The sequence below is a fragment of the Ambystoma mexicanum genome, chromosome 3p, assembly GCF_040938575.1.
Source record: "Ambystoma mexicanum isolate Mex_15411 chromosome 3p, UKY_AmexF1_1, whole genome shotgun sequence".
Lineage (NCBI taxonomy): Eukaryota > Metazoa > Chordata > Amphibia > Caudata > Ambystomatidae > Ambystoma > Ambystoma mexicanum.
The window spans coordinates 807,962,644-807,978,660 of NC_090925.1; the positions used below are offsets into that span (position 1 = coordinate 807,962,644).

Sequence of the window (16,017 nt, forward strand, 5' to 3'; positions counted from 1 at the left end):
AAGGATGTTTTGAAGAAAGCCCACCCATGTGAGGAAAGGTGGCACGTCTTTGAATATCTGTTGAGTGTGCTAGACTTAAGGGATAACGCTTTGGTTATCAGATGGTAGAATCCATTATCACGTGTATGTGCCTTATCCCAGCCTTGGAAGGTGAAAGGGGCCCTATGGTATGCATCCTGATAAATGAGAAGGGGACTTCAATAATAGGGATAGGTTGAATGGGGGATCTACCTACAACCCCTGGGAGGTCGCCACACGAATTGGGCTTGACTCACAATATCTTCACATCTGTGAGTAGATTTCAGGACAACAGGATCTGCTGAGAAGACACTCGTGGGTCTTGGACAGCTCCATATTGTGTGCAGTGAGATGAAAATTTGGCACTTCTAGCATGGTCTTTTGAACGGGAACAGGACCACTTAGTCGGTATTCGTTTGTCGCATGCCTCTTTACATTATTTTCTCCTCTGTAAGCAAGTCTATTCTGTTCTACGAAGTAGGGCGCTTGTCTTCCTTCCTCCTACACTTCATGAAGCACTTTCTGAAAGTGTTCCTGCAGAGTAGGGCCATTCTGCCGAGCCGTGCCAAATCTGCAGAGGACACTATTTCTCCATTGACAGGTTGTGGAGGGGTGGGTGATGTCTCTATTTTTGGGTGTGTGTAGTGTAACCCAACAGTACTACAGTGCTAGAAGACATCCCCAATGCTTCTTTCAATGCAGGGATGTAAAGGAATTCACATATGAATGATGCATTTCTTTGGCTCATATGGGCAGCTAGAATTATTAATCATGAGTACTAGAATTGATCCTTGGTTGTCTCTGTCCACCATCCCCATCGCTATGCTGCGGTACGATGCAAGTCTAGATTTAAGGTCAATCGTGTCATACATTCCTCATAGTACTTTAGTTTCCAAAAATTTGGTTGTTAGGGCTCTCCCTCATGTCCTCTGTGCTATATAGATAAAAGACTGCCACCTTCAATTGAACCCGGTATGGAATCTTAGCTCTGTTGGTGGTGAAGATGCATTTTAAAAGAGATGCTATTTTTGGTAGGAACCCTCAGTCTGTGCAGTTGATCCCGCCTATAACACCGTTTTGTAACTCTAAGGGGAACTGACAGAGGAAAGTGGGTTATACGTGCACAAAACAAATGAAAAGGGAGCAAACCAGCAAACTGAGGTTGGAATCATCTCTGTAAAAGTGACGAGGGCAAAGATCCAATTGATGTAGGGATAGTTTGCAAAGTCTTTAGGTCAGTTTCTGAACACCGTTTCCCCAAGTCCACAAAGGAATATAAAAACATGTTAACCATGTTTTGTAGCGAAGGTCAAAGTTCCAAGCATGAAAAGTCACTCACAGCTGGAGATCAGCTCTTCGCTCCAGAGAGCATGGATCTGTAAAGCAATGTCAAATGACTGTCTATTTCCTTATAGCTCCCCGGCAAGAGCACTGATTTGGTAAACTTGCTTGTTCTGGTCTGCCACTGGACTGAACCGTAGGGATATCCCTGGCTCCCAGACAAATGAGGGAGCAGCCGGGTCAGCAGTCATTCACTTCCTGGCTACTGCACAAGTTTGTTTTGTGCTCTGGTGGCCTCGCCACGCCCAGTAGGTCTAGTTGGATGGCTACTAACTAGCTTTGATGTCTCTACTGGAGGTTTAGGAGTAAGGGAATTTCGGCCTCACTAACCTAGGGCCCAAGATTGTCCAGGCATTCCAGAGACCTTGTCCAGTCATCCTGCTTTTGCTCCAGAGCACTTGCAACTAATGCTGACCACTACCCCAATCTGATTTCTCCTTCCTCCTCCAAATATGTGTCTCTTTTTATTCTTTCTCCCTATCCTGGCCCTTTCACTGATGTTCTCCTCTCACTCATCTTTCCCTGTCCTCTCGGCAACCATAATCTCTCCCTCCCTTCTCTCTCTTCTTCTCTCCTCTTGCCACATCCCCTTTCTTCCACTTCCTCTTTTGCTCCTCTGCCTGTTCATCTCCCCATCTCCCTGCTCCTTCTCTCTTATTACCTCCTTGCTCCTGCTTGATGTCTGAACCCAACTCAGCAAACTCCACCCTCTGGTACTCCTCCATTTACTGGCATTCCTTAATTGGGCCATGATGTTAAAACTGTGGGAACCTTTGTGGCAGTGAGGATCAGGCCCTCTTACTGGCTAGTGCCTGATTGGACTATTGATCTCACGCATGCATGGACTTGTTCATGGGCTGAGCTGCGGCTCCGCAGTCCGAGTTCGTACAATGGTGGACTGCCATCTTAGAGACCATCGGGTCTGCTCTGCCTTTTGCCCTATTTCACCATGGTGCCGCTGAGGATCTCCAATGCGTGGATGTGCTGCCCCTGTACCATCACGCTGCTATCCAGACTCTTGCTGGAGTTGTGGCTCATGGGCTGAGCCAGATCAGGTCTGGCAGGTCCTTCCTCCAAGCCAAGGCAGTTTTGTTTTGTTCTGATCCTCACTGTGACCAGTATTTTGGGGTTGCAGGTAGAGGGAGGAGACTCCTAAAGATGAATTACACCGAAACCTCTTCTGAGTAGACATTACAGAGCGGGTGGTCATCACCAGAGCCCAGGGTCTCCGGCACCCTTGTAACTAATCTAATATGTGTGGCTCCATCACAGTGCACATTCTGCATATTCAACAAATAGTAATGTCTGCATGTGTGCCTTTGGACTCCTTTTATGTCTGTGCCATCCACTCTTTATGTCCCCCTGTCCCATTGCCCAGTAACTGAAGCCACTCATCCATCTTGTGCTCTATTGTAAAGAGATCAGGGTCTTGATACCACTTTCCTTTTTTAGGGGTGTCCTTTTCTGCACACATTGTTGTTGTGGGAGACCTGTTTCTGGCACCATTTGCTGACCTGTCCTCCTCCTGAGCATTCCGACCCCCTCTGTCCATCACTCCTCAGTTTTGTTGGAAGAGGTCCCAAGGATGCAAGAACCTCTTTCTCGGGCAGCTCTTTTACTGATACATTGTTGGTAGAAGAATCACACATGACAGATACACGTCCTGGTGATTAAGACCTTTCACAATGACATATAAAACATAACTTATACACATAAGGCAAAGGGGCTGTTAGGGGGCTAGGTCAGTGTGCAAGTAGGTTGTCGAGTATTTGTTTTTTCATTTCAGCCAAATTTAGAGAGATCTTCAAAAAGCTTCACTGCTTTTGCCAATTGTGTCCCCATGAGTGCTTAGTTCACTCTCTTGGCATGAAAATGTATCAATGAATTATACATATAGATTCACAGTACGGTGGCCTTCAGCAGGCCTGGATTCAGAGTTCCCTATCTGAAGCCTATTACTTTAGTTTGTAAATCATAAGTTCCGTATCTGATGACCAAAATAGGGGTCAAGGGGTATTATTGTAACAATAAAGTATAAAATGTCAAATTCCAGCTGTGCCTAGCGTAGATTTTACCTTTTAGAATAAGAATCACATGCGATTGGATGTTTTAAATCGTGCTGCATATGGAAAATCCCAGTTTCAGAGCACACATAAGTAACATGTGTTACTTATTGCCATGATTACAAACCACGTTTGTGGTTTTCAATTAACAACCTCAGAAGGATGAAGGCATGGCTCGGCCTGGAGTCCTGTCGAACCCTTGTCCAAGCGGCACCTCCTCGTCATCATAGACATGCACGCTATGTGTCGAGCTATCTGACCCCCCCCCCCCTTAATAAGCCATGGAACATTACACATGCATGGAGAAGGCCCACATTTCAGGACATAGGGTAGGTCACATAAATGTCATTAGTGCCAAGCAACTTGCCACCAATGCCATGCATTAATGCATCAAAATGTGCATCGCATGATCAGTGCAAAATGACAAGGGAGGTGAAAACATGCAGAGAAAGGCTCTTTGCCTGCTTGACCATCGGTGCCATTTTGGATTGATTTCCTAAACAGAGCCGGGGCGCGCAGTGTAACATCAGCTCCATTTGCTTCCCTCCCCATGCAGGAAAGCCGCCAACTTCTTTGCTGTCGCTGATTATGTTGTGGAAGGAGAGGCTTGTATCCCAGTTCATTCATACCAAATGTTAACACTTTTCAAAAGCAAGTGAAATCCACGGGTATGCATTGTGATGCCGGCCATGGCAGCCAGCATTACTGCTCCTTGTCTGGTTAGGTTGGAATAAAGGACAAGGAACCTGGGACTCCCCATATTTCATTGACCTTTCCTTCTTGTTAGGGTGACTCCAGAAACTTGACCTTTTACCGCCCTGACAAGGAAATTAGCAACATCCCCTGAGAAGGGATTCAAACATGTAGCAGTACTTTCCAGGAGATGAATACCCCATGCAGAAAGAGCCCCTAAATCAGACATCACAATAGCCCTGCGTAGGTCATATACCAAGAATAGAAACATAGTTGGGCTATATAAAGAGCACACCACAAGCAGTACTTTGTGGCGCTTCAATAATCAACGTTGTTATTCCAATCCATGCTCCACATTTCATCGGCCACGGCAGGACGAATGGTGGTATCACCCATGCTGCCACACGCACCTGTGATTTCCAGGTTACACTCACATCCAGATAAAAGGCGGATTCATTGCCAGGTTCCAAAAGACAAGCAATGGACATGGAGAGATTTAAAAAAATCATTTCAGTAGAACCTCTTACCTTCTGCAGAGACCTTCAGATCACCACCTAGAAAAAACAAAAAGGGACAGACGCTTTAAAACGCTGAAAGCCGATCAATGGATTATTAAAAATTAAAAAGCATCCTAGGGGTTCGAAATTGATGGGAGCTGGGAGCTATTTAGCTCATGCTTCAAGGCTAGGAGAGCCTAGTAAGCTTGAAATCAACACCTACCTTTTGACTTCCTAGGCCAACTGGTGCCTTGCAAATATACATATGTGACATTACCTTTGAATATTTGAGAATGTTAATAAAGACACATTGGAACACATCTAGTACACATTTAAGCATAATGAATCATACACAATCGGCAAAAGGTTAGTGTGTGTCTCCTGTGGAAGTTAGATAACCAGCACACCAGATACTTGCTCATTGATCCCTAGCGGTAGCTCCTGTCTACTGAGTGTTAGGGAGAATTCTCAAAATGTGCTAATTTCCCTTACCTTTTGAGACACCCAGCAGCAACTTTGCTGGATTTCTACGATTTGATTTTTTTACCTATGAAGAGTGTGAGCCTTTTTTCCCACTCTTCCATGTATTTTGATGTGTGATTTACTTTTGTGTTCTTTGGTTATGGAGTTTTAAAACAACTCCATAGGCATCATCTTTTTCTGTGTGTCACACAGCACCTTCAGTGCAGTGGCACAGGGATGTCTTTCAGACTTCGCAAGGTTTAAATTCCTTCTCTGGGACTGACTACCGCCTCCCAGAGCATGTAAAGTTAAATTGACTTTACTAGTTTCTTTAAATTTACTGACCCAGCACTCACTATCTTACTATAGAGTGCTAGAGGGGTTGCTTAGCTTCCCCTGAGTCAAAAAACTCATGTAACAATCAAATGTTACCTTTTCCTACTTTAAATGGCTGGTGGCAGTGGTTTAGATCAACTACCGTGATTTTTCCAGACCGCTAGCAACGGTAGGTAAAAATCGGGTCAGCCATGTTTTTCAATATGACGCCCCAGACCTATCTGTAAAAACAGACTCCGGTTATCTTTTTTTCGCCATTTCTTTTAGGAAAGGTCCTTCTTGTGTTTGTCTCTGCGCGCCAAACCAGGTTTGGTCCCTTTGTTCGTTGGCCTTTGGCGGGCTTCAGTGCGGAAGCCCTCCTCTGGCGCCTGAGTGTATGGGGTGGACAGGATGTGATTGCGGTGCCCGAAACCCCCTGTGCTTAGTCTCATAGGAGACCTGAATGCACTCTGGCGTGATTGGCCGGCTGACTGTCCGGCAAGGACAGCCACCCTGCTGTGTGAGTGACAGCCAGGCTGGAATGAATGGGGGAAAACAGTTTAAAAGAAGGTCTCTGGGACTTGGAAAGCAGAGTCGACCACTGGAACGAAATAACTGAAAACGAGCTGAAGGAAGAGGACTGCTGCAATTCCTGGACGACCGGTGAAGCCCTGCTGCAGGTCCGAATTGCCTGAAACTCAAATCGACAGAGAAGCCCTTCAAGGTTAACTTCTTCCCTTGAGTTTGGTGGGAACAACCAACTCGCAAGCCACCTGGACACCATCCCCATCTGGTCGAATTTTCATCAGAGTGCTGTTGAAAACCGGATAGCCAGAGGGAAGGAAACCAGCTTGTGGACTTTAAGGCACTCACACCTTAAACCAACGTCTTGCTAAAGCTTTTGGCCTCATCCCTGGGCAGTGCGGGAACCTCCTGACGTCCTCCTTATTGCCCCTATGACTGAAGCTCAAGAACAGCGAGATCTGCTCGAACTGCCAGGAACAACTGCCTCAGATACAGCTCTTCTTCATTAACAAGGTACTGTGCAAAAGCGGTCCGGAAATCTTTTCGGCCATTGTGACAGTTCGTGGAACTTTCCTCAACTTCGAAGGCTTGTCCTTCCCTAAACATTCGTCAAACTTTTTGCCTAGCCAAATTCTTCTAAACTCTGTGGCAAAGACTTAACCGTTATCTACCAGAACTGTGCTATCCTATACAAAGACTCTGAACCATTGACTTTGGCCCAGGCCTATGAGATGAATTGCTGGTTGTAGTTAACTGAAACCCTTTGCCCTGCCTATGAATGTATTTGGGCTGTCTATGCTTACAACCTTGTCTTTTTACCCCTTTAATAAGTATCTGAAGTGCCATTTTGCTCCCACTTCAGGGGAGCTAAACGTGTTCATTTACTTACCGGTTGTATTTTTGTGGTTTATTAGTGTGTGATATTGAGGTGCTTATGCTAGTGTCATGTTTTCTAACTAAGTAAATACATGTATATTCTTTTACCAAGAAACCTTGTAAGTGTTTGAATCACTGTATTAGTTCGTCCTCTGTGTAACTTGTTCTACTGCTCACTTAAACTCTTGAGATAAGTCTGGCTGCTCAGCCATCGCTACCACTTTACTGTGTAGTACAGGCTTGTGCCAAAGGTGAAATTGTGCTTGCTCTTGTAGTCTTAATTGCATGTAGTGTTCCCAAAGGGTACTGCATGTGATTCTGCCTAACACTGAGGGATACCTGACAAAAAGGAGATAGTTTTAGCTCCTGCTCATTGTATCCTAATTTCGAGCCCCGCATCCAATAGTCAATAATGGCCTAGTAAATACAGGCTGGTTTGCATTGGAGATGAATGCCAAGTCCTGATTGTGGTGAGTCTCCAACATACTGTTACACTCACGAAGCGCTGGTCCCTTTGGTCTAGAAGCCGGCTCTGCGGTTCCGTTCGGAATGGTACCACCAAGATGGTGGATCGCAGTACGAACGGTTCCGCTATTGCCGTTCCAGTCCTCTCACGTTCGCCAGAGGTACGGCGTACCGCTCACGTGACTCTTCATAGGCCATGGAGACTTCCAGCTCTTCGCGTCGCTACTGTGCTAGCGGATGCTCCGTGAGTTCGCAACTAGGCAATCTCAATCCTTCGTAAAGCCTCTACCTCTACCGTTACTAACCCCTCTTCTCTTGACCTTCCAGATCCTCTATCCAGCATTCTTGGCAGATACATATTCCCCGGATTCATCTAGCGTCTCATTCTGATACGCTGCCTCAGAGTTCTCGAGTTACTGCATTCTGGGTATTAACAAAAACTCTCGTCCAAGTCCCTTCCTTCTTCGAGTATTTTAGGATCTGATTCTACTTACCTTTACTTTCTTCTTACAGACTAGTGTTCCAGTTACCACTCTCTGTGTCCCGTATTCTCGGCTTCTCTCCTGGTATTTCTAATCCGGCTGGTTAAGAGGTCAGGGAAATCAGTCTCCTGCCTGTTTTTACCCATTTCCCTTCCTGTACTGCTACTATTCATCTCTTCGCTTCTCATCTCTCCCCTCTCCAGAAGCAGTCTTCCGATACTCAACGCCATGATCGAATAGGAGTCATCAGCCTGCGAACCACACTCAAACCACACTCCAATCTTCGGATCCTGCGCTCGACCAGGGTTTTCTTCCCCAGAGGGTTTCCCTGACTGGTGCGTACCTCTCACGCTGAGTTTCCCTACCGGTTGAGAGGTTGACGCATTGGTCGGGGAGATTCTTGAGCTCAGCATTTGCTTTCCCGTTGAACATATCAGTCTGCTCAGGTAAGACCTCCAAACCTATTCAATCGGGAGTTATTGTAACTAGCCTAAGGTTCTAGTATTGCATAACAGTTAGCGACGCCCAAAAATAAAAATATAAAATAAGGCTACGGCAGACTGTGATTCAATGGAACAGCAAATGCAACAACTAATTGCCGCCATGCAATCAATGTCCCTAGAGATACAAGCTCTTAAACAGGATAATGCCCAATTACGACAACAGGTTACTCGTGCCTTCTCAGACTCTCCTCCAGTATGTTTGAATACAGGCAAGTTTGACGGAGACCCACACAAACTCAAGGAGTTTCTTGATAGCTGCACTGTGCAATTTACCTTCAAGTCCCGCTTCTTTCCAACAGACAAAGATAAGATTGGCTTTGTGATTTCTCATTTGGCCGGACCTGCTTTGGCCTGGGCTACACCTTTAGTGACCTCTAATAATGTGATCTTGGACTCTTATTCTGCTTTCACCAACAGTTTGAAAGCAATGTTTAGTAGACAAGAGATCTCGGTATCCACGCAAGAAAGACTGTTAGATCTTAGACAAGGTAACAAAGACCTACTTACCTATATCACTCTCTTCAAACAGCTTTCCTCTGAGTCAGGATGGCCAGACGATGGGTTGCTCACCTTATTCCGACGAGGACTTTCAGACGAATTAAAGGATGAGGTAGCTAAGGTTCCGCGTCCGGCAAATCTAGCGGATATGATCACACTCATCATGCAAATCGATTACCGCTTACATGAACGTTCTTTTGAAAAGAAGAAAACTAGAGGCATACGATCTCAACTCGATTATCCCCCCGTAACAAATAAAGCTATCACTTCAGACGAGCCTATGCAAATAGGAACAGTGAGAGGGCCCCTATCGATAGGTGAGAAAGAGAGAAGGAAGAGTATGGGACTATGCATGTATTGCGGAGCTTCGTCTCATAAGTTACGAGATTGTCCTTTAGTTCCCCCCCGACGCACTCCAGCCAAGGGGTCGGGAAACTTCAAAGCCCTACCGCAGGGGGAACAACGGTAGGGGCGCAAGATTCTGATTCCCCGAAGAGAATCCCTGTAAATCTGGACTCAGTAGCAACCACTCAAAACATGGTTATTATTTCTGTTACTCTTGTTTTTCACACTCAGATGGTACAGAACATACCTGCTCTGATAGATTGCGGTGCTGCAGGGAATTTCATTGATGACCAATGGGCCAATAAACATGGAATTAACTGTATACCCAAAGCGATGGTCACTCCTATTCAAGGAGTGGACGGACATCCACTAAGTTCTGGTCCTATCCGAGAACAGACAGAACCTGTTGTCTGTCAAATTGCCTCTCATAAAGAGACCTTATCTTTCGATTTAATCAAGGCAGCCCATTTCCCCATTATATTGGGTCTCCCCTGGTTAAGGAGACATAACCCCTTTATAAATTGGACAGCAGGTACTCTTTTCCTCGGCTCGGAATACTGTGTCAGCCATTGTTTAGCCAAGGAATCAGTTGGCATCCACATCCCGACTGAAAACTCGATCCCTTCACCAGTATCCTCAATAAACAACTTGGAGATTGTTCCGGAATGCTATTCTAAGTATCAGTCTGTCTTTTCCAATCCCCAGTTCCCTACTCTACCGCCTCATAGAAGAGATGACTGTCACATTGAACTTCTTCCGGACAAACCTATCCCGTTTGGGAGGATGTATGTCCTTTCCCAACAAGAAAAGGTAGTCCTCAAAGAATATCTCCAAACCAATTTAAGGAACGGGCTCATTACTGAGTCGGTTTCCCCGGCCGGAGCCTCTCTCTTCTTCATTCCAAAGAAGGAGACTAATGAACTTCGACCTTGTATTGACTACAGGGGTCTTAACAAAATCACAGTGGCAGATAAATATCCTATGCCTTTAATCCCTGACATCTTGGAGGCAGTCCGAGGAGCTTCCTTTTATACTAAACTGGACCTTCGCGGAGCATACCATCTCATCCGGATTGCCCCTGGAGACGAATGGAAGACAGCATTTCGAACCCCATTTGGGCATTTTGAGTATCACGTCATGCCTTTTGGATTGGTGAACGCACCTGCTGTGTTCCAGCGTTTCATGGACCATCTGTTCGCAGATATTCTATTCCATTTTGTAATCATCTACTTAGACGACATCTTAGTATACTCCTACTCTCAAGAAGAACACCTGATACATGTAGAAACTGTACTCAAACGACTGCAGTCAAATCAGCTGTACTGTAAAGCATCTAAATGTGAATTTCACCAAAGACAGGTAACCTATCTCGGGTTTGTGATGTCAGCCCAAGGCATTTCCATGGATCCAAAAAAGATCTCCGCTGTGGTTGATTGGCCCATACCTTCTAACGTTAAGGAGATCCAACGGTTTTTAGGTTTTGCTAATTTCTATAGGAAATTCATCCCTAACTTTTCGGATATTATTCTGCCCCTGACTCGACTGTTAAAGAAGGGAATTCCGTTTGTTTGGGATAAATCCACCGATTCTGCATTTCAAACACTTAAATCCTTGTTCACTTCTGCATCCTGTTTGATTACCCCCGACCAGAATAAACAGTTTTTTGTGGAAACTGATGCATCTCATCATGCTCTGGGCGCGGTCTTACTCCAACAAACCGACCAAAGAGATGAAAGACCAGTTGCATATCTTTCTAAAACCTTCAATGCTTCGGAACAGAACTACTCTGTGCTCGAAAAAGAATTGTTGGCTATAAAAAGGGCGTTTGAAGAGTGGAGACACTTGTTACTAGGTTCACCCTTTCCTGTAGTGGTACGAACAGATCATCAAAATCTCAGGGTCCTACAGAATGCACATACAACCAACAGCCGACAAGCACGTTGGGCGTATTTCTTCCTTCCATTCCGGATCGAATTCACTATTCTTCCAGGAAAACAAAACCAGAGGGCGGATGCTCTCTCTCGTAAGGACGTTCCTGTCTCCCAATTCAGCTCTGAACAATTGTTCCCCAAAGCAAGATTCATCGCTGTCATCACCGACTTCTTAAGCGAATTGAGGACTGCATCGGTTTCTAACCTTGACGCCTGCAAGAAGACAGCCAGTACTTACCATCTTTCCCAGGACGATTCCTTTTTCTTTCACAAATCGCAAGTCTTCATCCCTACTTCAGAGTTGCAGCATGAAGTATTACGAATGTGTCACGACTCTCGGGCCGCTGGGCATCGAGGCGTTCAAGGCACTTTGAACCTAGTGCTAAGATATTTTTGGTGGCCGGAAGTCCGCAAGGATGTACAGGACTATGTAGCAGCCTGCATCGTTTGTTCCCAATCCAAGAATCCCAGAACTCCACCTTTGGGGCTGCTCACCCGGATGCCGATTCCAGAGAAACCTTGGCAAGTGATCTCTACCGACTTTATAGTAGATCTTCCTCCCTCACGCAACAAGACCGCCATAATGGTCACCATTGATTATCTTACGAAATTGGCACATTTTACTCCCATGAACAAGCTGCCTGGGGCTGGGGAAATGTCTAAGATTTTCCTTTCTGAAATTTTCTCCAGACATGGCCTACCGGACACAGTGGTCTCCGATAGGGGCCCTCAATACACCTCCAAGTTTTGGGAAAAGGTTTGCCAAGTCTTAGAAATCAAGCGGGCTCTCAGCTCGGGATATCACCCACAGACGAACGGACAGACGGAACGCCTTAACCAAACCTTGGAGGCCTATCTACGGTGTTTCACATCAGCCGCCCAAGACAATTGGTTGGACTTGTTGCCTTTAGCCGAATTTGCATATAACAATGCCCTTCATTCGGCCCTTCATACTAGCCCTTTCCATTGTACTTATGGATTCCATCCTTCCTTTGTTCCTTCTGTCCCTTTATCCCCTTCTAGTTGTCCAGGAGTGGATGGCCTTATTTCCGAAATACAAGAAGGACATAAATCGGCTAGAGTCTCATTACGAATGGCTCAAGATAGGGCCAAGCGGACTGCTGATAAACATCGCCAAGACGTCCCACCTTTGAGCCCGGGAGATACTGTTTGGTTGGCTTCTCGCTTTCTTCCCCGGCATCTGGTCCCTTCCAAGTTATCCCCTAGGTTCTTCGGTCCATTCAGGATCTTATCGATGGTGGGTTCTGCGGCAGTCAAGCTCGATTTGCCCTCGTCATGGTCCCGGATTCATCCTGTTTTTCACCTCTCCCAGATTCGGTTGACAGTACCGGATCGATTTCACCGGTCGGATTGTACCCCTCCTCCTCCTATCTCTACCGATACTGGTCCAGAATATGAAGTCGCCAGTATCTGTGATTCCCGTTATCGGAGGGGGAGGCTACAGTTCTTGGTGGACTGGAAGGGGTACTCCCCTGCAGAAAGAACGTGGGAGCCGGCCTCTGGAGTTCATGCTCCACGTCTGGTCCGACGATTCTTTAGGTTGCATCCAGGGAAACCAGGGTCGCCCCCCAGGAGAAGGGGGCATACTGTTACACTCACGAAGCGCTGGTCCCTTTGGTCTAGAAGCCGGCTCTGCGGTTCCGTTCGGAATGGTACCACCAAGATGGTGGATCGCAGTACGAACGGTTCCGCTATTGCCGTTCCAGTCCTCTCACGTTCGCCAGAGGTACGGCGTACCGCTCACGTGACTCTTCATAGGCCATGGAGACTTCCAGCTCTTCGCGTCGCTACTGTGCTAGCGGATGCTCCGTGAGTTCGCAACTAGGCAATCTCAATCCTTCGTAAAGCCTCTACCTCTACCGTTACTAACCCCTCTTCTCTTGACCTTCCAGATCCTCTATCCAGCATTCTTGGCAGATACATATTCCCCGGATTCATCTAGCGTCTCATTCTGATACGCTGCCTCAGAGTTCTCGAGTTACTGCATTCTGGGTATTAACAAAAACTCTCGTCCAAGTCCCTTCCTTCTTCGAGTATTTTAGGATCTGATTCTACTTACCTTTACTTTCTTCTTACAGACTAGTGTTCCAGTTACCACTCTCTGTGTCCCGTATTCTCGGCTTCTCTCCTGGTATTTCTAATCCGGCTGGTTAAGAGGTCAGGGAAATCAGTCTCCTGCCTGTTTTTACCCATTTCCCTTCCTGTACTGCTACTATTCATCTCTTCGCTTCTCATCTCTCCCCTCTCCAGAAGCAGTCTTCCGATACTCAACGCCATGATCGAATAGGAGTCATCAGCCTGCGAACCACACTCAAACCACACTCCAATCTTCGGATCCTGCGCTCGACCAGGGTTTTCTTCCCCAGAGGGTTTCCCTGACTGGTGCGTACCTCTCACGCTGAGTTTCCCTACCGGTTGAGAGGTTGACGCATTGGTCGGGGAGATTCTTGAGCTCAGCATTTGCTTTCCCGTTGAACATATCAGTCTGCTCAGGTAAGACCTCCAAACCTATTCAATCGGGAGTTATTGTAACTAGCCTAAGGTTCTAGTATTGCATAACACATACGCCATTTCCTCTTTGAATCTTACACGTGATTCCCTCGACTTGCTATGGAGACTGGCTCTGGGATGATCTCATGAGTTCAGCAGTTCCCCGCACCTCATTTAATGAGGTTGAGGTGAGGGGAGGCTACATTTTCTATCTACTGTAGGCTTGATGGGGCACACTTATGGCACAGCCTTTGTCATTAATGTAATGGATTGTGACACCACACAGAGAGACATCACTGGAAGAGGCATCACTGTTATGTGACTGTGTGTTACTCACTGGTGAGACTTTCTTTTCAAAGAATCTGCTTTGTACAAAAAATGAAAACTGATAGATGGTAGGTTTTTAAATAATCATATTCACTAGCATTGCTCTGGGCATTCTTTCAAAGCATAATTATTTTAGACCATCTGCATGCGCCATTACAGAAGGTGACAAGCCATTCACAAGCAAACTTGTCCCTGTGGCCAGTGGGAGGAGTGCAGCTCAACTGCTTGGACGTATCACCTGCGCACAGGAGCACAACAAACTCAGACATGTTTCAGCGTTGCTGGACCTACTCAGGAACTTCTTGATTCCCTGGGCTCAGCAAGCCAGACTGAGCAAACATTTTATCATTTAATTTCAAATCTTTATTACAAAGGTTAAAAACCATCATAAATCAAAGTAATTATATGCAGAAATAACTGCAGTAAAACCCATATCAATGAAGGGAAATAAATAAGGTGCTCTGAGAACATTAATCGTTCAATGATGAGGCTCCTTCATTGAAGGAGTATACAGTATAGTGTGGCGAACCAAAAAAAGGACTCAGACTAAGGTGTGCCAGGTTAAGGATGTTTAGTAAAATAAAAAGCCAATCCAGCCCTACTGTTATGAGGGAAGTTCCTTACCTAACAAACCAAGGTACAATGCTGCTCGTCCAAATCCTATTCAGCTAAATTGCCTTACCACTTAAGAAAAAATAACAAAGAAAAGAGTCTGAACCAATAGCTTCTGTTTTAGGCTTCTGCTTTGCCCCATCTCTTGAATCTCTTTTCAATAGGTTTTAAAAGTTTGTCAATGTCTCCAAACACAGTTCACAACCACTCTGCAGATTCTGTATGTCAAATTTCAATTTGTGGATTCTCTCTCTCTACAAAGAAAAGGTTTTCCTAATACAATTCCACCATTTCTAACTTGGTGCTTGCTAATGATCTTGTTTTAAACTTAACAACTGGAATCCTCCAGGTTCTCACACTCACTCTCTAGTTCTGTTCATTAAAGTTTCTAGTGTTATATTGCTTCTGGCCCTCTGACAGGCTTACTTTAGCTCGGTCTCGGTGAGGCATCTGCCCGTTCAGGTTTTTCTTGTATCCCGTAACCATTGTGGCTTTCTTGCTTTATCTCTATTCAGGTTTATCATGCTCTCGTAACCCTTGTGGCTTTTCTAGCCTTGTAAGTCTCTTGGTTTATCAGGACTATCCAAAGCCTATGGCCCTCTGATAGGCCTGTTTCATCTCTACTCAGGTTTATCTGGCTCCTGTAGCCCTTGTGCCTCTCTTGCTTTATCTGTATTCAGGTTTATCGGGCTCTTATAACCCTTGTGGCTTTCCCAACCTTGATTGTCACTGTTCACCCCTCATTACAGTGTTACCTCTTTGGGAGAGTTTGCCCCCTTCTGCTGCTCAGCAGCTATTGCACTCCTTGTATAGAGCTCGGGATTTTGCCACTCCATTGCAATCTGTTCTCTGCGCCAGTTAACGGGCCCCATGCCCACCACAGCTTCCATGTGGTCGGGCCACCTGGCGAGACGGTTGGTTTACCATCCACGTCTCCTTCTTGACCGAGGCCTCTTTGCCGGTCAGGACGTCAGACTTCCAGCATCCCGTGAAAGCCTCCTTCACTTTTCACACTACCTCTGGCTCTGGCACCGGTCTAGCGTGGCTTCGCCCCTCCAGGACATATCCTCATCAGAGACTTGCATCTGCCTTGGATTCACTCTCTTCCATTCAAGGTTAGTTGTGGTTTTATGTATGACATCACAAACAAAAGGGGTGTGTTGTTCTTCTTTGACTGTTGCGTCCAGGCGTAGTCTAGCATTACCTGACACCAAAGAGATTGAGGAAATGACACTATTTGGTGAATCCAAAACAAGTTTGACCAAACAGTTTAACAATAGTCTTTCCGATTCCCATGTATGCAGATGATGTACTCTGGACTGGCAGTTTCTTACCGGAATGGGAGTCCTTGTCCCTGAGGAGGGAGTCACTCCCAATGAGATCCCACTTGCCCAGGCCCCTAGGGTGGGTCTTGCTTAGGGGGCTCACCTCCCTAAGCCTCAAAGCCCCCCCCGAGGGAGAAGGGACAAACACAAGGGATTTGTCACAAAAGGCAGCTTGTTTGCTCGGCACAGAACACAAGTACTATTGTACAGTTACTCTTTCTTAGTAGC

The 16,017-nt window shown here is 46.0% G+C and overlaps 1 protein-coding gene across 1 annotated transcript in view; it reads right to left on the reverse strand.

The window, feature by feature from the left end:
- The window catches only part of LOC138580913 (serine protease 27-like), a 205,155-nt gene that overhangs the window by 162,006 nt on the left and 27,132 nt on the right, over positions 1–16,017 (reverse strand). Inside the window, exon 2 of the mRNA XM_069651844.1 lies at positions 4,643–4,669. Coding sequence (XP_069507945.1) covers positions 4,643–4,669 — 27 coding nt within the window. The remainder of the gene's footprint in view (positions 1–4,642; positions 4,670–16,017) is intronic.